The sequence below is a fragment of the Carassius carassius genome, chromosome 25, assembly GCF_963082965.1.
Source record: "Carassius carassius chromosome 25, fCarCar2.1, whole genome shotgun sequence".
In the NCBI taxonomy this organism is placed as follows: Eukaryota; Metazoa; Chordata; class Actinopteri; order Cypriniformes; family Cyprinidae; genus Carassius; species Carassius carassius.
The window spans coordinates 29,476,930-29,502,632 of NC_081779.1; the positions used below are offsets into that span (position 1 = coordinate 29,476,930).

At 38.1% G+C, this 25,703-nt stretch overlaps 1 protein-coding gene and 1 pseudogene across 1 annotated transcript; one reads left to right on the forward strand and one right to left on the reverse strand.

The window, feature by feature from the left end:
* The first annotated feature begins 285 nt into the window (after positions 1-285).
* Positions 286-7,336, forward strand: LOC132104547 (G1/S-specific cyclin-E2-like; annotated as a pseudogene).
* Positions 7,330-25,501, reverse strand: LOC132104541 (integrator complex subunit 8-like). The gene is made up of 28 exons (XM_059510099.1): positions 25,362-25,501; positions 24,552-24,687; positions 23,895-24,069; positions 23,422-23,562; positions 20,458-20,529; positions 20,328-20,379; positions 19,855-20,037; positions 18,956-19,063; positions 18,616-18,771; positions 15,051-15,151; positions 14,616-14,757; positions 14,414-14,484; positions 13,853-14,028; positions 13,611-13,741; positions 13,218-13,328; positions 11,181-11,385; positions 10,649-10,770; positions 10,296-10,480; positions 10,069-10,102; positions 9,914-9,973; positions 9,627-9,688; positions 9,358-9,476; positions 8,449-8,552; positions 8,260-8,310; positions 8,098-8,171; positions 7,946-8,010; positions 7,787-7,830; positions 7,330-7,535 (listed from the first exon to the last, which is right to left on the reverse strand). The coding sequence occupies exons 2-28, from the start codon at positions 24,679-24,681 to the stop codon at positions 7,419-7,421; spliced, it is 2,991 nt and encodes a 996-aa protein (XP_059366082.1). The 5' UTR covers positions 24,682-24,687; positions 25,362-25,501; the 3' UTR covers positions 7,330-7,418.
* Positions 25,502-25,703: the final 202 nt, after the last annotated feature.

Sequence of the window (25,703 nt, forward strand, 5' to 3'; positions counted from 1 at the left end):
GCTCCAAACAACCAGGAAATGCACGCTACAAATTGTAAAGGAAAGCTTAATATGAATTAACGTAAGCAAAATGTAGGTTTAAAGTACGTTCAAAGAATAATAAATGCACATTGTCTTCATTTTTCTCCGTCCGAGAGATGAAAAACAGCAGCTAGAAATCAAAGTCTAAACGTTTCTTTCAAATGGATATGTTTCAAATACTCATACTAAATATTCATATATATTTAATTACAGCTAAGCATGCGCAAATAAGTGTCTTGTTCTTCCGACAAACGACCTAAAATAACAAAAGTAATCAAACAGGAAAACCAGAGCACATAAGTGCGCGGGGATCACACGCGCATGCGCGCCCACAAGCCGCTCAACATCTACTTGGCGCCGGCGCGAGAGTCACAATCAACTTGCCCTGGTAAGAAGTGCAATGTCATTTTTACGCATTTGTTATTTTTATTCAATGCATTTATAGAATGCGTTTATTTTGTGGTTGTGCATCAGCTGTCGAATGCACGACAACGTACTTGTATTTTATTTCTATAATTGTATTTAGAATTGCACTTCATCTTTGTTCAGTTCTAGCATTATTAATTATACCACCTGATTGTTTTAACTTATTGTTAGCTTTGCAAGGTATTTAGCTAAATTACGTCTCGTACTGTGCATGAACATCTTGTTTGTTGCATACATACAAGTTACCAATGGGCAATGCTAACAAGCTAAAGTTGTGGAGGACAGGGAAATAACCTCGAATAACATGATTCGGGCGTCCAGTATAGCCAGGGAGTAATTTGGCGCGCGACAGTATTGATAAGTTCAAATTCATATCCAACTGCGATTAAATTTGTATGGTTATCATTAAATTGACTATATTCGACCTGAGCTCAATGCAAGACATTTTTATTGTCAAACTCTATTTGCGGTTTAATAATGCCGCTAAAATACTGTAATATTTGCATGTTAGGCCAACTGCTGCTGAAGAAGGCAAAACTCACAAGAACTTACATCTTCCTTGCATACGGAAGGTCATGGCCAGAAGAAGGTAAGAACAGTGTTATTACTGTGATTTCAGTGTAATTAAAGTTATGTTTCATGAAGACTTCGATTGCCTTTTATTGGTTTTATACTGATATTATAATATTTCCTATATCCAATAAATGAACCTGACCTTCACATAAACCATTCATATCAATTTTACCTTATCATTACGATATTATTGCGTATGTTCATAAAGCTATTATTACCATTTGCTTCATACCAAAATACTAGTAATTACTAATTTCAGGGGTTTCCAACTGTTGTAACATTTAATAGCATAACCTGAGCAACTTTCTTCTCTCCCTGTATCGATTAGTGTATGCCAGCAAGCAAGATCTGTCAATGGAAACACACGCAAGATAGCAAGAGTAAAGAAAGAGGTATGCACAGTATGTTTACTTTCTATTTGTTCAGTGTGTGCGGTACTGTTTATGCATGTACATATGTCAGTTGTAATGTATGTTTTTTTTGTTTTGTTTTGCAGTGCATCAAGAGGAGAAAATCAATAAAAAAGTTGAATGACTCTCAGGTATTTCATATAATTAAAGTACACAGGTGCATAGGTGTAGAAAGGGAAGTGTGCATTAGAAGTGTGACTAGGACGCAGGTTAGCATGATTGTCTCCTGCGTGTTGTGTAAGAGTGTTTCCGTTGAGAGACAGCAGTCCAAATTAATCTGAACTCTCTTAAATTAATGTGATAGAGTTTGCCACTTAAGCACAAATGAACAGGTAAGAAAGAGACCATGTATCATCTTTACATGTTATCATCTATGTAAATGTGTTGTGTGTTCAGAAATTACGGCAGCAGAATGATCTGAACGGCGTGATTGAAGTTGTATCCGCCTCGTCTGATCAAGCTCCAGATGCACAGCCATCTCCACTCCCAACACTCAGGTGTGTTTCTGTAGTGAAATTACATTAAGACCACCACATTATCTGACATTCATTACAGAACGACAAACTGACAGAAAGGCAGTGTTCAAGCGAAGTGCAATGGCATCTTACACACAGAAGCCATCATCACATCTGATTTAAAGTGAATGTGCCACTAAAAATGTGTGACGCAAAGGCTTGTGCCTCCTCGAGTAGTGACTGACACATGAGGAGTCAGCAGCTATACTGATGTAATTGAGACACAGTGCCATAACTGTAGCATAAAACTGTAAAGCTTTATTTATGCATAATGCTGCATGCATGTCTGTACTGTAGGTGCCAGTCTAATTTGGTTTATAAGTAGCTTACAGCCCAAAGTATAAGTTAGTTGACCTGACAAGATAAACGAAACAAATGGCATCTGTGCGTTAGATGCCATGTCAGTCCAGCAGCAGTTACTAACATTAAGTGGCAAGAATAACCTTCATCTCGATGCTACTGAACTTCAGGTTGATGTACAGTTGTATATTTTTCGGTATCCTGTTTTTTTTACTGATATATTGTCTGAAGTCTGTATTTCTGTTCTGTTTTGTTTCGGGGAAGTTGGGGCATCTCAGAGGACGTCTGGATGAAAATGCTGAGTAAAGAGATAAAGTACAAACACAGCAAGAGCAGTTTAGACAGACACCCATCACTGCAGCCCAAAATGAGAGCCATGCTCCTCGACTGGCTCATGGAGGTACTGTCACACTGGTTTTATTGGTTTAGAGACCAGCAGATGTCCACCAGAAGCAATCTCTATGAATTATTTGAAGCTAAATTCAGCCCTTCAATAATGTAACAAAATAAAATTAATTCAAATATTTATCTGACTGCAACATAATCTGACACCGTTAAAGCTGTTATTTATTTAACCTCTGTTTTCATTTCAAAGAGAACTGATTGGAAAATGTTAGATTCAATGTAGGATCTCCCAGATCAAGTTAATTTCATGTGTGCCTGTGAAGCAAATCACACACTCGCAAAAGACTTCCCAGACAGAAACATCCTGAGCTCGAATTATTCTAGCAGCCATATTCAAGTTTATTGTCTGAATGTTCTGCAATGCAACTAAAATATTAATGATTAGGTTTTTAATGTCTAAAAACCTAGTCAGCAGCTGGTTGTAGAAATATCTCTCAGCTCTTCATCTTTCTCTCTCTGTAGGTGTGTGAAGCATACACACTTCACAGACAGACCTTCTACCTGGCGCAGGACTTCTTTGACAGGTACATGTCGTCCCAAAGTGACGTGCAGAAGGACCAGCTGCAGCTCATAGGGATCACTGCTCTGTTCATCTCCTCCAAAATAGAGGTATACAAGTGCTTAATAACTGTCTGCGCAATATAATCTATAAACATCACATTAGACTAGTAATTGTATTACATCTGGTCAAGATCAAATTATTCATAACACATAAGAGGTCTGGCATCAGTGCAAAAACAGCTTCACATTAAACACTAGAGAACATTTTATTACATTATAATTCTAATTAGGTAAGCTGTGCTCAAAGCTCAGTTTATTTCAATATTAATCAGGGGTGGTTTTTTTTTAGTTTTTTATTTATATGGGCTTCCATATATTCAACCTGAGAAGTATTTCCTGTGTAATTTGCCTTAACAAACTGCAAAATGATTTTCAAATACATTTATTTCATTATTGCTTTCCAGCAGCACTGAGCCAGCTAGTTTCTCTGTAGCATATCAGCCAGTGTCCAAAATGAACTGTGGGTAAGCACCAAACTGAGTAAAAATCAGCGCTGGAGAGTTTATGAAATGCTGTTACATGGCCAGTTAGTTTTGTGAATTCTAACAATGCATGGATTTGAGAATATGATGTGGCTTAGTACAGTAGTCAGATTGCAAAGACTTCAGTTTATATATATATATATATATATATATGTAGTTTGACCCTCGATGTGTTACACACATGCAGCTCATGATCCAGTGCTTTCAGTGTCTCAGAGCATTAGATTCACATTAAATGCTGTTCCACACAAACTCATAGTTTGGGTCGCAGTGCATTTGAAAGCACAACATACCACTTCCAAATTTATAATTAGAAATCGGTTTTCAACAGAAGAGGGGCTTTGAGTTGTCCCTGCAGTTTTCCATTAAAATAAAAACTGTTTATTGATTTAAATTTTTATAATTTAAAAGAATTCAAATATTTTATAATTTAATATAACAGAATTTTATATTTTGGCCTGTGACAACTGAAGTGGAGAGTTTTTTTTGTTTTTATTTTTTTTTACTGAAAACATTGCATTTACTTGTTTTTGTTCACATGCTTGCATTTATGCACTTGTTAAGTTGTGATCTTAACCCACAGTCCACTCTAAACTCAAGCAGCATGCTGTGTCAAATATAAATTCATCTAATTTTGAGCTACTGTCTGCATAGGAGAGGGATCACTGCAAATCACTGCATGTTCCTTGTTCTTATAGGAAATATATCCTCCAAAAATCACTGAGCTGGCTTACGTGTCTGACGGAGCCTGTCTGGAGGAGGAGATCCTGCAGATGGAGCTCATCATGTTGAAGGTGTGGACAGATAAACCTTTTTGGTTCTGCTGTGGTGACTCCTAACTGTGTCCTTTCATGTGAGGATGCAAAAATCATTAGAGAAATTCATAAATCAGTTGTATCAATAAATCCTCAAAACATGGATGAATAGATATAAACAAACAGAACGTACAATGTTGACAATTTAGCAGGTCATACACTATACAAAGAAATAATACAATACAATATACAGAAATCAATAAAACTGGTCTTCAGTTATTTTTCATTTGTTGGACCAAATTTTGGCAAATCTAATTCACGTTTTGTTATTTTTTTTAATTGATTTGTTTTTCAAATGATTATTTTCTGGACCAAATGAGCCCCTTCTTTTAAATGGGACCTATTATGCAAAATCCACTTTTACAAGGTGTTTGGACAGAGATATGTGTTGGAATTGTGTGTACACGGCCATCTTAAAATCACAAAAATCCATCCCGGCTCAAAAAACAAGTGGTTTGGATCCAGTCCGCGTCATATTTCGGTAGCCCCACCCACCGCTATTGACTGACAGGCAGTCTCTCATATTTGCCACATGAGCACCAGTACGAGAAGAAATATTCGAAAATACATACCTGCATACTTGCATGTCGCTTCTCCTCTCTGTTTATTATCACAGACGTCAAGGCTCCGCCCCCTTCTGGAGTCGGGCGGAAAGTTGCAGCTCATTTTCATGTAAAGGGAACACACCCCTGAAACAGCACTTATTAGACCCAACCCAACACGTTATAATAAACGACCTGTATGGTATTTTGAGCTGAAACCTCACAGGCACATTCAGGAGAGCCATACGATTAATATTACATCTTGTAAAAAGGGGCATAATAGGTGACCTTTAATGGTTTTATTGAAAGATCTTGAAGACTCAAGGTAGTAAAGTTGAAAAACGGGGAACATGAAAACATCGAATAAAACTTTTTTTTATGAGGAATATTTATTTTAGTGTGGATAAGTGTGTTATTTTATGTATTCAACAGGTGTTAAACTGGGAACTTTGTCCGGAGACTGTGGTCTCGTGGATGAAGCTCTACATTCAGATGGCTTCACTGACCGACGTCACCGATCTGTTAGTGCCTCAGTTTCCTCTGGAAACCTACATACAGATCACACAGGTACACACATGCTTTCCCCAAACCATCATACACGAGTAAATGATCTCATAGAAAATGTCTTGACAGCTACTGTGAAAATGTTCATGATTTTGTGTTTGTTTGTTTTAGCTCTTGGATTTGTGCATCCTTGATATCAGCTCTTTAGACTTTAAATATGGCGTCTTAGCAGCAGCCGCTTTATGCCACTTCATGTCAGCTGATGTTGTCCAAAAAGTATCGGGTAAGATATTCATTTGCAAGGACTGCTGCTATATTATAGTAATATATATTAACATTTTTCTTTAGCTGTTAGCTAGTGCAGGTTTTGTGATCCAGTCAGCATTGGGTCCACTCCACATGAATAAAATTTGATTCATAAATAAAATGAGGTCTGTGGAAAACATAGCTTGGTGATACTTGTGCCATAAACTGCACAAACATACTTGACTTAACACAAACATACATTTTTAAAAATAAATATAACTGCATCAAAATTTGCATTGTGCTTGTGAAGTTTATGTTGCAGAGCAGAGTGTGAAAAGTAGTAGTTCTCAACATGTTGAAGTGTCTCGACGTAGATCAGACGAAGTGTTTGTCCTCCACACAGGGCTGAAGTGGGAGGCCATTGAGACGTGTGTGAACTGGATGGCTCCTTTCGTGGAGACCATGATGCGTTATGAGAGCGCACAGCTGAAAGAATTTGGCCAAGTGCCGTCTGAGGACAGACACAACATTCAGACACACTTGGGACTACCTCTGCATGCTGGTGAGTCTTAATATTATATCAACTTTTTGGCAATGGGAGGGTTTCAGAAACCAAAACAGAAATTCCACCCTAGAAAGCACATTTTCAAAGGAGAATAACTGACTGTTAGCATGTTTCTTAAATATCTGCAAACACATTTTGGTATTTTTATGCTTTAGTAGAGTCAAAGACTTACATATAGCACCTTTAAATTATTGAGATCAGTGCCATCGATGGATGTTGACGTTCAGATGTGGTATGAGAGGAACCGAATCATCAGCATGTTGTGCTCATTTGGTTCTGCAGTGGCATTGTTTCTGCCAGGTGCATGCATTTAACCAAGTCATTGTTGTTCTTATTTACAGAAAGAGGCTCAGGAGAAACAGTCAGAAAGTCTGGAGCCCATCTTCCCACCAACACCACCAAGCAGCGCTGAGAAAAGCAGTTAACACTAGTGTTCACACAGCAGGACCACTCAGTGTGCCTTACTCAAGTGTACTGTGATGTATACCGTCACTCTAGTTCAGGTCATACGTTGTCAAATTGTAATATGTACTGTGTGCACAGGGCTTGAACTGCTAATATGTAACAAAATAGACTTTAAGAAACTGCACTTTTTTGTCTTCTGAAAAGGCAGCTTAGTGCTGACGTATGGTTCTTATGGACTTAGGGTAAATAAGAGCAGGCCTCAGGATTGCTAGTGTGGTATTTTTGTATTTTTTCAAATGATGACTTCTTAAAATGTGATTCATGAAAATATCAAATTTCTTGTCGGCAACTTTTTTTTATTATACAGCATAATTTAAGTATACATTTGTATATAGAATTGTAAGATGTTTAAAATATATAAACTAATTTCAACTCTACCAAAGGCATTACATTGTGCGTTTGATTATTCCTGATTGACATTTAATCGTAAAACACACACACACACACACAGACACCTCTGTGTACATTTGTACATTAAAAAAATAGGAGACAACATGAATTAGCATAGGAATATTTATTTGAAAAATGTTGTGATAATTTTTTTTCCCCAGGTAAAAAAACAAAACAAAAAAGTCTTTTGGAATGAAATTAAAAGTAGAGTTTAGCCAAGGCCTGTAGGAATTTCTTCTTCCTTTTTTGCGCTGCAAGCTGCAGGACTTCCTCTGGATTACTGGAGTTTAACTCAGTCTGTCCGATGGCCTTGATCTGTGTTCAAAGAGATTGACTTTATAAGCTTCACATCTATGGACTCAGCTAGTTTAGATTCTTTTGTGATGTTTAATTGTTCTATCTGAAAATCAAGCAACTTTTGTACAAATCTTGCTTTGAATCTGCACTGTAATTAAATATTGGTAGATATTGATAGATTGCATTTCTACACTATCTACAATAAATGTTTTAGAAACTGTATGTGGCATAATTGATTCTTGAATCAACAGATAAATGAATCAGGTTACCGCAACTTGTCTTTTGTCACCCTCTCCTCGTTTATGATGAATGTCTAAAGGCAAAAGTTATGGTTAAACAATGGATAGAAAACATCAGATGTGCTGAAAAACAGGGTTATTCAAATCTTGTGTTGGTCTGAGATTGAGTCTTCTTTATAAAAAGGATACACGTCAGATATTCCAGAATCGTCACATCCCAGATGTAGTCATAGAACGAATCCATAGAGTCATGACTGATGAGAAAGGGAGACAAATGCAATAAAGATCCTTTCTGAGAAGAAAGTTTCTGAACTATTTTGTATGATGCATTGCGAGTTCACCTGTTTTGCTCTTGTAGAGCTTTAAATGCAGTCATGTAGTCCACTTCCCTCAGAAACTGGCACAGAACAGCCACCTGTGAAGTGCACACAATGACAGCATGTATCAGCCAATGCAATCATCTGAAACGAGACTCGTGGCAGTACACCGATGCGGTTTGTTACCTGAGTGTGACAGTTCAACAGCGAGCAACACTTGATCATTCTCTTCAGAACCTGCAGAAACATTCAGCCTTGTGTCAGTCCGGACTATATCACAGTCACATCTCTACAGGGCACTTAACTACCAAACCAAAAGTAGAAATGAAAGTTTTCTTTATTCGTTCACAACAGTGTTGTGCAGATCTCCAGCACCTGGTCGGTGTAGACGTCAGGAGGAACCGGTTTAGTGAAGTAATCGGAGCACACCGTCCCTGCCTGCAGGTAATAGTGCATCGCTGCAGAATACTGGTTGGTCACTGAAAGAACAAAAATTAATATAATAAGAAAAAACTTAAATTGAAGAATGTTTTCTAAGTAACTCTGAATGTCAAATATTTCAATACAATACAAATTGTGAGAGAATTGATTGTCCTTTTCTTTTTTAAAATGCTTTCTCTGCATTTCTAACCTGTAAAAAAATCCACAAGTACTATATTATTAATTCTTTTAGCATTTGGCCTATTTAAAACAACTTTTTTCATGACATTTACAAAAAAAAAAAAAAACGGATGTTTATGCTTTGTTTAAAAAGATGACCCATCAATGCATCTCTATGAACTCCTCTCTTAAATACTATGCATCTGACAGACTTGGCCTAGAGTTTTAAATTGTTTAAATCTCAAAACATTAATTCAGTAACCTTTTTCCCCAAAGAATTATGAACATTCAACATTCAGTGTCTGTGTAAATATTTCAATATTTTGATAAACGAAACGTAAATATTTTATACTTCTGTATGTTATAGTTACATCAGACTTTGAGTAAATCCAAGTATTATAGCATGACTTTAAGTTTACTTATAAGTTGAACTGCTTGAGGTTGGGTGATACGACTAAAGTCTTAAAACCTGATATTTATAGGCATTACTTAACCAACAAAAATAACCACTACATGCACTCATAAAACGATTATAAACTGTAAATTGTTAAATATAAACAATTTAGCATTAACACAAAACTCTGCTCTGATATAATGTGTATTGTTTAGAGTGTTGTCTTGAAATGAGCCCTCAGTGTTGGATCTGTGCAGTATGAGTTTCATTCATACACAGCTTCAACTTACCAAAGTAAATGTCGGCCTGCGTGCAGAGCCACAGCTGATTGTTGGGGTTGAGGCTCAGAGCATAGTTCACCAATTCCTTCAACGTGACGACCACAGCTTCAACATCCACCGACTGTAAACTGCATCAACACCACCACCATCATCATCATCAGAACATTTGACACCAAGATTACACCATCAAACAAACCTTATAAATCACAAACTGTCATTACATCCACAGATCTAATCACAGGAGCATTTCTAATGGCGTTTCATTAGTTGTGACATACTTGGCAAGAGATGAAGGCCATATGGAGATATGCTCAGCTGTCACTTCATTGACTATATCATCCTGAGAGATAGAAATAAAAAACATCATATACATCAATCCACAGAAATAAGATGTTCCCATTATAGTACCTATTCTGTTGTTACTTCTTGTTGTTAATATTACACCCTTCACTAATTCATTTTAAGTCATCCTTCAGTATGGCATAAAAAGGGTAAACCGACAACCAAAACAATTGCAATCCAAAAAAATAAAAATCTTAACTTCGACTACACTGATAACACATACCCGTACAATATTGTGCAGCCGCACAAACAGAGAGATGAGCGTTGTCAAAACCAGTGGCTCCTACAACCCCAAACATATTAGAGATTAATACTGGAAGGTCTCTATAGTTAATATACTTTTATGTAATGCTGTGTACATGACAATGTTACACTCACCCGAAGCTTTTTCATAAAAGTCATGAATTTGCTCCTAAAAGCACAACAAAAGATAAAATATAACAATGCATTAACATAACATGGAGAATTATTTAACATGCTGTGATCATGCTTTTATATATTATTGCAATGCTGAAACAGGCTCTGATTTATTTTCCTCTGAAAGTCATCTAAGGCAGGTTTTAGAGTTGTTCTCGATGTACAATGGAGCGGTCCCTGTGTCTCACCGGGGCAGGATGCCCAGCGAGGACTCTCTCTGTTTGAGAAGGCTCACTCGACCGTCACTGGAGCGCTTGTGCTGGCTGGAAACACTGCAGATCTGCACCACCACCTCCCAGAGCTCCTTCGCCGTGCGTCTGCTCTCTTTGGGTCCTGGCAGCTCCTTACAGGTGGACGCTATCAGCTGCCCTAGCTGCATGAAGAGTAAAACACAAGAGGAGATGATCTGAGATAAGAATTCCTACAAAGTCTCACATGAACATGTCTTCACCAAATAGAAAATGTGTTAATATAAAAATATTTTCAGACTATGACTTCATTATTGACAATGAAGCACAGAAGTGTTTGTGGGAAGGGATACCTTTATATAGGGGTTGTTGTTGACCAGAGACTGTGGCACCTGCAGCGTCAGATACTCGTTCTCCCTCCAGTTGAGCATGAACACAACACACTCCTCACCGACGATCTGACGCAGCGGGAGATCTGTGGATGTAGAGACCATTACAAGGAACTAAAGCATCCTACCCTTAAATATGAAGTGTACTTCAGTCTGGTTTAATTAGAATAAGCAAATGAACCCAAACAAGCTTAATTTATCAAAGAATAAGGTCAACATTTTCACTCTTCCTGCACAAGCTGGGTTGATCACATCCGGAGTAAACTGGAAAAATTACCTTTCAGGCCAAAATCTGCAGAGGAACTGAAACTCACCTGCCCAGGTGAACAACTTTGTGTAGATATCTGATCTAAGGTCAGATTAATTTATTTCTCTTTTATTACATTCCCAGAAGTAAGTGTGTGAAAGACTTCACTCTGGTTCATTTTAAGCTAAAGATCATCAGACCTCAGAGAGGTCATCAGAGAGCATTTGTCTGCAACAGCTGACGTAATACCATGTATCCTCATCTCCAGATATCCACGGACCCTGCTGACCAGGTCGGGTGGAGGTCTCTCCGTGTTGCCTTCGGCAGCGCATGCCTCGTGACCTCTGACCTCCATCAGCAGCAGCTCGTTGAGCATGACCTGACGCAGCTTAGGAGAAAACTCTGTCACCAGCTCCAGGCACGCCGTGAACAGCTGACGAGCGTGAACAAAATCCTGCAACAGCCAAAGAGACAAAAAAAGCGGCTCAAGCTCCAAACAAACAAAAAAAACCTGACATTTGAAACTACTAATATAGGCCTCAGTGTAATCTTTAATTAAAATTTTTTTACATAAAACTGTCTCTTTATGTGCCGCTTTGTAAAAACAAATTTAAAATTTAAAAGAAATATTTCCCAGAAATAAATCCAGCCAAATTAACTGAAGCTCAGTTTCTCCTCAGTTTTCGATATGAATTACAAAAACGTGGCACCCTGAATCACATAAATACAAATGATACAATTATTTATTTGTATTTTCTGGTTTCTCTTGGACTTCAAGGGGCCATGAAATGGAGAATCAAAATGTTCTTGATATTTACACGTATCAGAGGTTACAATAAAAACATACTGCAAGCTTCAGAACTCAAACTAACTAACGAACTATTCTTTTCTGTCCTTCTGAAACACCCAGATTTAAAATCGGGACAATCGTGACGTGAATCCACGCAGCAGGGCCAAATGCAGCTAACTTCATTTATATTTAATCTTATAGTGTGTTTGTAATAAAAGCCAAACAAGGATTTTTAATGCTATTAAAATAGCAAGGCCTATCTTTACTAACAGCTAGCGCAAACCCTCTTTTGGCATTCAGGATTTACTAAAGACCAGCAGTGTATTAATATGCAGTTAAGACATATTAGCTATGAAAAGCTGTGGACAGTTATTTTTCAGCCTACCTTACTGCATTTGCTATTGTACAAGTTTCCCTTTCAGACACAAAATTAATGGGAGAGGAGTATTTAGAAGGTGATTTACTAAAGTCTGCAGTAGTCAGTTTACTGGTATTTGTGCCATTATTTAACACCTTTAAAAAGCATGTCTTAACCCCTTCTGCACCTGTGTTGTAAGTAAATGGCGTATTTCAGAGCTTTTGCAAAAGGAGCATTCAGAATCATGTAAATATGAAAAGCATTTTTCTAACACAGTTACATGAAAGCTGTTTAACACATTTGGGTTTCTGTAGTAGAATGCAACTTTAGTGGGCTTGCAAATGCATATTCTTACATATTATGAAAAGGTGTAGAGAAAGCCATTCACTGATCTAGAAAACTGTGTTCCTTAAAGGAGTCATATGATGCAATCTCAATTTTTCCTTTCTCTTTAGAATGTTACAAGCTCTTGGTTCATAAGGAAGATCTGTAAAGTTGCAAAGTCTCAAATCCAAAGAGATATTCTTTATAAAAGTTAGAGTCTGTCACGCCCCATAAAATGGCTCATTCAAACACGCCCCCACATATCTACGTCACTATGTGGAAATATTTGCATAAGAGCAACATAAGAGTTACATACGAGCTTCATCACTGTGTCTGTTCCTCTGTCGGGCTTGAACTGATGGTAAAACTAAGGACATTATTAAATGTCTTTACATTTATTTTGTAAGATGTAGCTCGCGATTATGGAAAGGGGGGTTGCGTTTCCGACGAGTGCTTGCGGTGTTCGGCCAATCACAACACACTGGGTCAGTTGGCCAATCAGAGCAGACTGCTCTTGTCAGAAGGCGGGACTTTGTAAAAAATGACACGTTTGAGAGAGGTGGGGCATAGAGGACCTACAATAATGTACAGTATTTTTAAATATTATGTGTTTTTTGAACTTTAAAGCATGTCAACATATTCTGTTCCACCAAATAAGGATCTTTAAAAAAAGCATCATATGACCCCTTTAAAAGCACATTACTACAATAGTGCATATCAACATGAATATTGCTTCTGTGTCTTAAAAGTGTCTATCTGGTGTGCATGTTAACATACTGAATGCTGTGGAAGTGAGTCTTGTTCAGATACACACCTTAATACTGATGCAGTGCATACCCTTGGCCATAAGGATGTACACCAGGTCTCGTGTCAGGTTGTCTTTTATTGCCAATATGACATTCACATAGTCAACAGGAACCTCCCACTACAGGGAAAAAAAGTCAATGTAAACAACTATAACTTATTATTTTTTATAAACTTGAACTGTTTCATGACAAGCATCAATTTGCCATGAATTGATATTATAAACTACTAAAATAAATGTACAAGTTATTAAATTTACTGCAAAACTCAAAATTTGTGTATAAGAAACACCGATCCAGTTTGTTACCCGATCAGCACTGATTAAAGACTAGATTATCTACATTTTATGTTTTGAAATGAGGCATAAGAGTAGCCTTAAAAACATCATGTGGTCTTTCCTGACCTTACTGTTAACCCTCCAGAAGGGTCGTTCGGCCATCCCATGCAGCTCGATGAGGATCTGTTTGATGTGTCGAGGATCCAGTGACAGAATGAGCTGCTGTTCAAGCTGACTGATATTCACACTGGCAGACGCTGGTGAGAACAACACACAAACAACACATCAACCAACAGCAACCACAGCTCTTCAGATGATAAAATGAAGAATTTAATATGCTAATTAAACACCTGCCCTCCAGGATTTACCAGGTATATCGTAGAATGAGGGCAGTGGTTTGGCACTGAGGTTGACTGTGGCTGAGCTCTTCCTCATCTGCTCCATCAGGACCTTCTTCTCTTCATCTTGAAGGAGTTCAACGAAGAGTTTGTGAGAAGACACCATGAAGGCCAGAGAAACATCTTCCAGCCTGTTACAAACGGTCCTACAATGAAAACAACAAAACTAATTTTTAAAATCATGGAATATTTGTTGTATTTTCACACAATAAAACAATTTAAAATGAAATACAATAGCAAATACAAGACAACGTTTAAATTGGTGAACAGTTAAAGGACCTACTGCATACTAGATTATGCATCATCTAAAATCACATGGTTTAAAAAAGACATTTGTTAATGCAAACTCCTGCAGAATTTCTCCACACCCATGTCTGTATATTATTATGGTACAATTCACTTCAAACAAATCCACCTTTGAAAAGCACGTAAAAGCAACAAATAAAAATTGAAAAAGTCATTCTGTGTGATCCTGATAAGTAAAATATCTGGCAAGGTGAAAATAGTTCTTAAAACTGTAAGGGTGCTCACTTGATCAAAAGAGCCATTTTCCTCGTGCTTGTTTCCGACCTGTGCTCCTTATCCATTGACCTTGTACACACCTGGAGTCATGTGAGAGACAACACATGTGAGAGCCTTTTATTTTAACAGAAGACCTTTGTGAATTAGATCAGTTTAGTAAAATAATAGTGTGTGTAATGTGCATGATTCAGCGACACAGCAAGGTTTATACCTCCAGCAGAAAACTGATGGTGTTTTTGCTGGGTTTGAGGAGCAGCTGATGGAAGGACACACTGAGGACACCACCCTCCAGTGCATCTCTCACTGCGTTACACACACACAGTTTATGACATACTTCCTCCAAAGCCTTGTCCCTGCCATTTAAAACACAGACACACACATATATTAAAGGAATATACAACAGGATCTATGGAAAACGTGTGGCATTCACTAACCACATGTTGGCTTACATCTATATTTGTGAAAGAGAAAAAAAAAAGTATTATAATAAACCACTTCTAATGTAATTCTATGGGGAAATACATAATTACATTAATTCTGTGAGAAAATGAGATTGTATCTACTTATTTAATTCATCAGTGTTAGAACCATTAAAGAAAGAATAATAATCCATAATTGTCCATTAAGCATCTAAACAGCATCTCACCCTTGTTGAAGTTTGTGCAAAAGCTCCAGCTCAATTGAATGTCTGAAGCTGTTGGGCAAACTGAATGTAACATTGTCTCTGATGAAGGCCTCGATCAATGCCTACAGCATAAAGACAGAAGACAGAGACAAGATTACTGTTGTACAAATTCACATTTCACCAAATTCGTAGCAGTGAATGAAGAGGTATCATATCGATCACAAGTGCAGTATAGAGTACCTCAAGGCTCAGTACTAGGGCCGCTACTCTTCGCGCTTTATATGTTACCCTTGGGAGATATTATCAGGAAACATGGTGTTAGCTTTCACTGTTATGCTGATGATACTCAGCTCTATATTTCTTCGCGGCCCGGTGAAACACACCAATTTGAAAAACTAATGGATTGCATAGTCGATATAAAAAACTGGATGACGAGTAATTTCTTACTGCTAAATTCTGAAAAAACAGAGGTGTTAATTATATGACCTAAAAACTCCGCTTGTAATAACCTAGAACACTGTCTAAGACTTGATGGTGGCTCTGTCAATTCTTCGTCATCAGTTAGGAACCTAGGTGTGCTATTTGATCGTAATTTTTCCTTAGAAATCCACGTTTCTAGCATTTGTAAAACTGCATTTTTCCATCTCAAAAATATATCTAAATTATGGCCTATGCTCTCAATGTCAAAGGCAGAAATGTTAATCCATGCATTTATGACCTCAAGGTTAGATTATTGTAATGCTTTATTGGGTGGTTGTTCTGCACACTTAGTAAACAAACTACAGCTAGTCCAAAATGCAGCAGCAAGAGTTCTTACTAGAACCAGGAAGTATGACCATATTAGCCCGATCCTGTCAACACTGCACTGGCTCGCCCTGAATGGTTTACCACCTCAGTATTTGAATGAGCTCCTTTTACATTATAATCCTCTACGTCCGCTACGTTCTCAAAACTCAGGCAATTTGATAATACCTAGAATATCAAAATCAACTGCGGGTGGCAGATCCTTTTCCTATTTGGCGCCTGAATTCTGGAATAACCTACCTAACATTGTTCGGGAGGCAGACACACTCTTGCAGTTTAAATCTAGATTAAAGACCCATCTCTTTAACCTGGCATACACATAACATACCAATATGCTTTTAATATCAATATCCGTTAAAGGATTTTTAGGCTGCATTAAATTAGGTAAACCGGAACCTGGAACACTTCCCATAACACATGATGTACTTGCTACATCATTAGAAGAATGGCTACAATTGAAGAATGGTTTCTCTCTTATTTCGAGGTCACCGTAGCTGACTGAGCCTGGTTTCTCCCAAGGTTTTTTTCTCCATTCTGTCACCGATGGAGTTTCGTTCCTTGCCGCTGTCGCCTCTGGCTTGCTTAGTTGGGGTCACTTCATCTACAGCGATATCGTTGACTTGATTGCAAATAAATGCACAGACACTATTTAAACTGAACAGAGATGACATCACTGAATTCAGTGATGAACTGCCTTTAACTGTCATTTTGCATTATTGACACACTGTTTTCCTAATGAATGTTGTTCAGTTGCTTTGATGCAATGTATTTTGTTTAAAGCACTATATAAATAAAGGTGACTTGACTTGATGTAGATTTATGCATCTACATAAATTACCATTTACCAACCAGAAAAATTTCCTAAACAGTATGCTATGATATAGAGTGCCAGGGTGGCATATAAAATATGCTCTGTGCTGAAGGATTCAACATACTACACATTGGCATCTACACTAATATTAGTTGGCTTTTCTCTTATTCCGAGGTCACTGTAGCCACCAGATCCAGTCTGTATCCAGACCAGATGGTGAATCAGTAGCACCTAGAAAGGACCTCTACTGCCCCGAAAGACAGCGGAGACCAGGACAACTAGAGCCCCAGAGACAGATTGCCTGTAAAGACCTTGTCTCAGATGACTAACGGGACAAGACCACAGGAACTAGATGAGTCATCTGCACAATCTGACTTTGCTGCAGCCTGGAATTAAACTGCTGGTTTCATCTGGTCAAAGGAGAACTGGCCCCTGACTGAACCTGGTTTCTCCCAAGGTTTTTTCTCCATTATGTAACTAATGGAGTTTTGGTTCCTTGCCGCTGTCATTTCTGGCTTGCTTAGTTGGGGACACTTAATACCCAGCAATATCATCAACTTGTTTGCACAGATACTATTTAAACTGAACTCAGCTAGAGGATCACATCAATGAATTCAATGGTTCAATAGTTTCAGTCAGGATTTAAGTCCCATCATAGCATAGAGACAGCATTTTTCAGAGTTACAAATGACTTGCTTGTATCATCTGCCCACAGCTACACACCCACCTATCTAATTGCTACCAGTTTGTTTGTGTTAATTGTGGCAAGGAGTACGGAGTACCACAGGGTTCAGTATTACGTCCTCAACTATTCTTTGCATATGCTTCCCTTAGGAGAGGTTGTCAGGAACCATAGTGCTGGTTTCCACTGTTCTGCAGAAGGTACTCCGCTCCTCCAGTCCTAAAGAAATACCTCAATTATATAGGTTAGCAGATGTATTAGTAATATCAAAGACTGGATAGACAGACTACTACGATTAGGAACCTAATGTCTGATAGAAATCTGTTCTTTGAAAATCACATTTCCAATGTTAGTAGAACAGATAGTTGCTACAATGAGGTACATTGAGGTACTAGAGTTCTTACTAGAACCAAGAAGTATGACCATATTAGACCGGTCCTTTGCTGCAACCTGGAATTGAACTGCTGGTTTTGTCTGGTCAGAAGAGAACTTGCCCTCCGACTGAGTCTGGTTTCTCCAAAGGTTTTTTCTCCATTCTGTCACCGATGGAGTTTCGGTTCCTTGCCACTGTCGCCTCTGGCTTGCTTAGTTGGGGACACTTGATTTACAGCGATATCGTTGACTTGATTGCAAATGATTGCACAGATACTATTTAAACTGAACAGAGATGATGACATCACTGAATTCAATGATGTACTGCCTTTAACTGTCATTTTGCATTATTGACGCACTGTTTTCCTAATTAATGTTGCTAATTGCTTTGACACAATCTTTTTTGTTTAAAGAGCTATATAAATAAAGGTGACTTGACTTGACAGTTATTCTTCATTATTCATGTCCGCTGGAACTGAAAACACCTCTCTTATCCTACAATACTGCTCTAAATTATTGAATAGAATCCAAGGTAATATTAGTCTTTTGCATTCCTTATCCTTGGGATAAATATCCAACGGATCCAGCTCTGGCCCAGCGTGATGTTGCTCTTTGATGCAATGAGCATCTCTACAATGTATGTAAAAAGCACTACACAGTTGAAAAAGTACTTAACCATGGTACTCTTATTAAATAAAAAAAACTTAATATAAAAGTTAAAACCACTCACTTTCTTCAATTAGAAATTCATCATGAGACTTGTATAATACGTAATGTACTATAAATTGGTGGGAGGTTTGTGCAGAAGGGTCACACCAAAATTCAGGACAGCTGTTTTTAAATCAATATGAGTACCATGGGACTCCTTTCATCTGAAAATATTTAATGGTAGCACAGTGCACAGAGTACTTGCTGACCCCATAATCGTGGTTCCTCATGAAGCAGCTGATCTGGCCATACGGGGTGTGCTGGCTCTCACTGGGGTCTGAGGCTTCGGTCAGAGTTTTACAGGCGCTCCAGTATCCAGCCAACCGCTGCTCATCCACACAACAGAGAGATGGGGTGGAATCCAGCTGCCATCAGACACAACATAAGTCTCATGATTCAGAAATGAACGTGGATTATCTTAACAGATTACTACAGTCCTGGATGCTTGATTGGACAAAACTGCATTTTAGTTGTGTCATGAAGGCCAGTAAATAATGACAGCATGTAATGTTTTGGGGAAAGTTTTCCTTTAATTTGATAACGTCTCACCTTTGTTAGCAGTTCTCGTGATTTTCTGAAGTGTTCTCTGGCTTTCTCATACACTGAAGTGTCAGAACAGCCTTGCTGAAAGTATATGCCTCCTAGATCATAATGCACCTGCCAGATATTAACACTTTTACAGAAAGAATTCAACCAAAAAACAAAATTTCCCAGAAATATTCTCACCCACTGCCATCGAATATTTTAGAGTTTTTTTCAGCATGGGAACATAATTGGGGCAATAAAAACATCACAATAATCCACACTCCAGTCTCCAGTCCATCAAATAATGTCTTGTGAAAAGCTGTGTGTTTGTAAGAAACAAACTTAAAGTTGTTTAACTTTGAACCACTTCTGACCAAAATGTGAGTCCATAATTGATGATAATGCTTGCTCTAGTGAAAAAGTCTCTCACATCAAAATCCACTGACATAATTGTTTAGAAGAGTTTTGATTGTGATTGATCTGTGTATATCTCTCTCCTGATGAATTTTTCATGGTGAAAGCAAACGTATGCATTATGGACATGCAATTTAGCTGAAAGCGAATGCTTAAAGTTAAAAACTTCTTGATTGATTTCTTATAAACACACAGCTTTTGGCTTCTCAAGTCATTAACTGATGGACTGGAGTGGTGTGGATTATTGTGATGTTTTTATCAGCCGTTTGGACTCTCATTCTGATGGAACCCATTCACTGCGGAGCATCCATTGATACATTTCTCCAAATCTTTTTCCAATTAAAAAATAAGCTCATCTGCACCTTGGATGGCCTGAGGGTGAGTAAAATTTCAGCAAATTTCCATTTATGAGTGAACCAATCCTTTTACAAAAGAACAGATCTTCACATGACAAATGAGCACATTACAGCAGACTTAACTAGTGTGACGGACTATGCTGTGGGACACACCTGACAGTGCAGGTGATCGGCGCTGATGCGCAGTCCTGCGGTGGACGACTCAGTCTCTCCATTGGCTGTACTGGGATCAGCAGCTAGCAGGTCCAGGGTTCGAAGCGTGTGGATGTAGAAGTCTTTTTTAATGTTCAGGGCTCCTTCTAACACCGTGATAGAGTCTGCTGACTGCTCTCTGAGCTGAGGAGCACAATATTAAACTAGTGACAGGGCTATGATGAGCTTTCTTTGAGAATGAAAATGGCATTTTAAAGCGTGACATCAGACACTGATGAAACACATCAATCCTTTGTACTTGAAATCAGCATGAAGGAAGAAAGTTGTGGCTTGTATTAGGCCTCACTGCTTATTTTGCTGTTATTCTATTACACAACCTATTTCATTTGTATTATCTCCAGAAAATCTCCTTTCACAACCCAAATCTAGAGCAATTAGATATCCGTTTATAAAAGCACTTATTCCAGTCATACCACACTCAGTATGTTCTCCGTCAGTTCCTTTTCCTGCTGCACCAAACTCATCCTACAGAACACAAAACACTATAAGCACTTCAACAGCTCACAACACAAAACACTGAAACCAGTGTTATTCCTTTCTTACATATTCAGCTGATGAGGTCCAGGTTTGGTCTGTTTCTCTGGAAAGCTGCTCAACACAATGGTACGAATGGCCCTATTGAGAAAAAGTTCATATTAGACTGTAAACACAGCAAGTGGCTGAAGCTGAATCAGCTTGAAGATTCACGGACCATTCAGCTGTAATCTGCTGCAAGCTCAAAGCTACACCTAAAGAAGTGGATTTCTTTGTTGCTTATTTCATTTGCTTCAGAAATATGCAAAATATATATAGAGAGAGAGAATATATATATATATATATATATATATATATATATATATATATATATATATATATATACAGTCACTGACAAAAATCTTGTCGCCTATCCAAGTTGTAGGAACAACAAATAATAACTTGACTTCTAGTTGATCATTTGGAATCAGAAGTGGCTTATACATAGGCAAAGGCTACTAGATTACGCTTATTTTACCAAAATAAAATCTGATCATGCCTTGATTTTCAATTATTTATTTAGGACAGAAAGGTCAGACTTTGCTAAGACAAAAGTCTTGTCACATCTTTAAAGGATTCAACCAATCACTGATTAGCGCTTCACCTGTGAGAAATACTGTAATTAACACATTCACAGGTGTGTAGAAGAAGAACCTCAGCACACCCAACCTTCATCTGAAATGCATCCTGACCTCTGACAGCATGCCAAAGATTCAACCACAGACCAAAGTGCTGATCATCAAGAGCATGAAGACCAAGTCTCCTGCTGAGGTGGCAGACATCTTTAGTGTATCTAAATGTCAAGTGGAGAGGATAAGAAAAAGATTTGAAGAACCTGGTGAGGTTCATGACAGGCCCAGGTCAGGCAGACCCCGTAAGACAACTGTTTGAGAGGACCGTTTGTTGATTCGTCAGTTTAGTGCCAGCACTTTTTCAGCTACAGCAGAGCTACATAAGAACTGGTCACCAGAAACCCCTGTATCTACAAGAACAGTTTGTCAAATTCTCTCACGCAGTGGTCTCAATGGCCGAATTAGTGATCAGAAACCAGCATGAAACATAAGACAACAAAAAAATTATGTTGCATTTGCCAAGGCCCACGGCTTGCAGGAAGGATGGACTGTGGAAAAGTGGCAGAAGGTTGATTTTTCCGATGAATCATCTATTGAACCCACATGGACCCAAGATTCACAAAGAAAACAGTCAAGTTGGGTGGAGAAAAAGTCATGGTTTGGGGTTACATTCAGTATGGGGGCCTACACGTGAGAGATCTGCAGAGTGGATGGCAACATCAACAGCCTGAGGTATCAAGACATTCTTGCTGTCAATTACATTACAAACCACAAGAGAGGGCAAATTCTTTAGCAGGATTGAGCTCCTTCTCATACTTCAGTCTCCACAACAAAGTTCCTGAAAGCAAAGAAGGTCAAGGTGCTCCAGGATTGGCCAGCCCAGTCACCAGACATGAACATTATTGAGCATGTCTGGGGTAAGATGGAGGAGGCACTGAAGATGAAACCAAAGAATCTTGATGAACTCTGGGAGTCCTGCAAGAATGCTTTCTTTGATATTCCAGATTAATTTATTAATAAGTTATTCGAGTCATTGCCGAGACGTATGGATGCAGTCCTCCAAGCTCATGGGAGTCATACACAAAATTAATTATTTTTCCACTGCACCATGACTTTATGCTCTGTATTGTACATTATTTCTGTTAAGTGACAAGACCTTTGTCTAAGCAAAGTCTGACCTTTCTGTCCTAATTAAATAATTAAAAATCAAGGCATGATCAGATTTTATATTGGTAAAATAAGCGTAATCTAGAGGCCTTCGCCTTTCATATAAGCCACTTCTGATTCCAAATGATCAACTAGAAGTCAAGTTATTATTTGTTGTTCCTACAACTTGGATAGGCGACAAGATTTTTGTCAGGGAGTGTATGTATATATATATATATATATATATATATATATATATATATATTTATACACACATACACACACACACACACACACACACACACACACACACACACACACACACACACACACACACACACACACACACTGTGGTCAGTGTCCAGCAAAGTTTAGCTCCAACTTGCCTCATCACACATGACTGGTTGTTTCTAGTATGCCTAGTAAGAGCTTGATTAGCTGGTTCAGGTGTGTTTGATTCGAGTTGGAGCTAAACTCTGCAGAAAACCAGCCCTCCAGGACAGAGTTTAGGGACCCCTGCTTTAATGAGTGTGTAATTTATTAAACCAGTTAGTTCAAAAGGCTAAGAAACTAATCCAGTGACTGTTTTATCTTTTTTTTTCCACATAAACCTTCTCTCATTTCAAGGCTTGAATTTGTAGGCCACATACAGCACAGAGCAGGTCTCATTTCAGAGAAGTAATCATTGCAAAACTGACTGTAATTCCTCATGAGGCATTTTTTTTTTTTGAAACAAGGCAGTCTCAGTGATGTAAGTGGTTGACAAATGCCATCTCCAGAAGACCTTTCAAATGAGACAGATCTTTCAAAGTTTTATCCAACCCTTCATAAACTATGACATACAGTTATGATGCATTCAGTTCATGTCAGATAGATCATATTTTCATGTTGAACACACATGAAGTTGTTATTACCAGTGGGAAAACTCCAAAAAACTTTTACTCCCCAAGTTTACGAGATGGGGAGAAAACACGTCAGATGCAACGGAGCAGCCAAAGAATAGAGATGTGTGTCTCTATATTATATTATTGTATAATTACCATAGAATATATAATGATTCAGTTTACATCACCTTCATTAACTGAATAAAACTGTGAAAAAACACGATGAACATTCTTCATCCATCATTTTGTAGATGCAGAGAGTTAAAATACAATCATTTAATTTTATGTAGAAAAGTTAAATCGCCATCTTGTACTGACTAAAGTGACTTGTCAAATCATAAATACGCACTTCCCAGGAGGACTTGAATTCCCCGTTAAACAGTGACACTGACCATCTGTTGTAGATGAGCACGGCCATGGCTGTGGTGGGCGGCAGGGTGGACAAATCCAGATCTACATGTTTAACTCCAGGAGGAACACGACTGGCACACAGAAGCTCATTCAATAACATATTGAGCACAGGGATGGTCAAACTGTCAATCAAACAGAAAGACAAAGAGGACACTTTAAATGAAAGGCTGAATTGATACAAATGTTGTTTAAAGATGAACTAAGATGTCCAGTTTTTACATTTTCTGAAGAATGCAAGTGGCCACAATGGTCAGGCATTGCTCTGTGGCTGGTCTAAATGTGTGTTTTAATTTTAACTCATTGCTGAGTGGCTCTTAGCATGTTAAAGTGGAACTCTGGGTGGTTGCTAATAAAAATAAAATTAAAAGATTTCTTTCAGGTAATACAGAAAACCAGTTTATTGCCCTCAAAAGGAAAAACAACCATTCAAATCCAATGCTTTATCTTCACTCACCCCTTCTCTAGCTCTTTCAAGTCCCATGTCAGGTGGGCAGCAACTTTGAGTGCCATTAGCTTCAGTGTGCGGTTCCTTCGGTTGTCCGCTGGCGGCTGAACCTGGTTCTGCTCATTCACAGACGGTTTGGAGGCTTGCTCAAGAAATTGAACGATGAGCTGAACGGGAGACGGATCTGTGGAAACAATACAAAACTTAACTCTGAAGCTCATCTCAGGAAACAAAGGAAAAGCATTTGCGGCTGGTTTTAATTCTGTGACACGACAGGTTTCCCAGTGAAACAGCGCATTCAGTGAGGTGGAACAACAGGGATTGATCTTATTCATGCAGAGATCATGAAGACATGTAAGAACTTAAATAATATACAGCACACATATTACTAGAACAGCCTTAGAAAATTTTCACATTCACATTCACTATGGTAAATTCATGATAATATGCAATCTCCTTCACACAATGTTAGAGGATCTGTTTGTTTTCCTGACATTGTGTCCTGTCGTGGTTTCATAAACTGAACCGAAAATATTCTACAGCTCTCATAATAACACAAAAACACTGTTTTGTGCCATTGTTTTGGCAATGCATCTGTCAATCGAAATACAATTGAAATCACGACACGGCTTGGTGGTGACTCTAGTCCAGGCATTAGATGCAAACCTGGACGAGGGCCCTGCAGGTGTTGCTCCAGTAACGATGGATCAAGCAGAAACTCAAACCAGGACGCCTGTGGGGGGGTACAGGGCCGACTGCCGGTCACCGCCTCCCGGTCTGCCGCCTCAGCGCTCATACTGACCTGCAGACAAACAGCAGCGCATAGCATTCAGTGCACAAAGCATAGCTTTTTCATATGCTTTATTTGAACCATCAGTTTACACTATGGTACAACAAAATAATTAAAAACAGCAATGGGGAAAAAGAAAACATGCACAACCAATACCATAGCTGAAAACAGAAACATAATAAATAAATAAAGGAAAAAGAAAGAATAGGGCATTATACAGAACAATCAAAATTAAACATGAAATACAGTAGAAAATTTGTAGGCCATGCAAATTGTACATGTTCTGAGAGCTTTCTTTTAAAATGAAACTAAAATTGTAAGCATATAATTTTTTCTCTGGTTAAAAAACTAAACTGTACAAAAACAGATTTACAGTTCAAAAATTTACATTTGTGAATACAGAATCTACATAAGAAGAGAATTAGGTTATTATGTATATATAATGCCCAAAGATGCTCTCTAGGCAGCTCAGTCCATGTCTGTGATGTACTGGTTCAACATTGTTTAGCTTTTAATTGCAATCATATTATTTAATTACGTTTTAGTTACCGATGGATTATTGACGATAGTAATATTGGTGTCAGTAATGTTCAGAACAAATAATAACAGGCTCGTGAAAGCTATTTAGATGTAACTCAGTGCTAGTCTTTGATCATTATAGTTTCCTTTCCTGCATTATCACTCACCTTCTTTGAAATTCTGAATTAATAATACTATTTATATCGCAAACTGTTTCTATTAACGCAAAAGCTAGTGGTTCTAAGACGCCATAGTAATGTGTTTCTTCATTGTAGGATCTGTGAGAGACTGCGTGAAACAGCGCCGCTTTCTGTACCGGCGGATAACGAATACACGAATAATGTCGAGACAATGAAATAATTTGGAAAAACGGTTGTTCAAAATTGCACATATCAAAACACACAAAAAGTTATATTTATATTGTACGTATATTATTGTATTATAAGTTATATTGTACGTGTTCTTTTGTGTCATTTGATGTAATTTTGTAATAATAATGTTTTATTTTA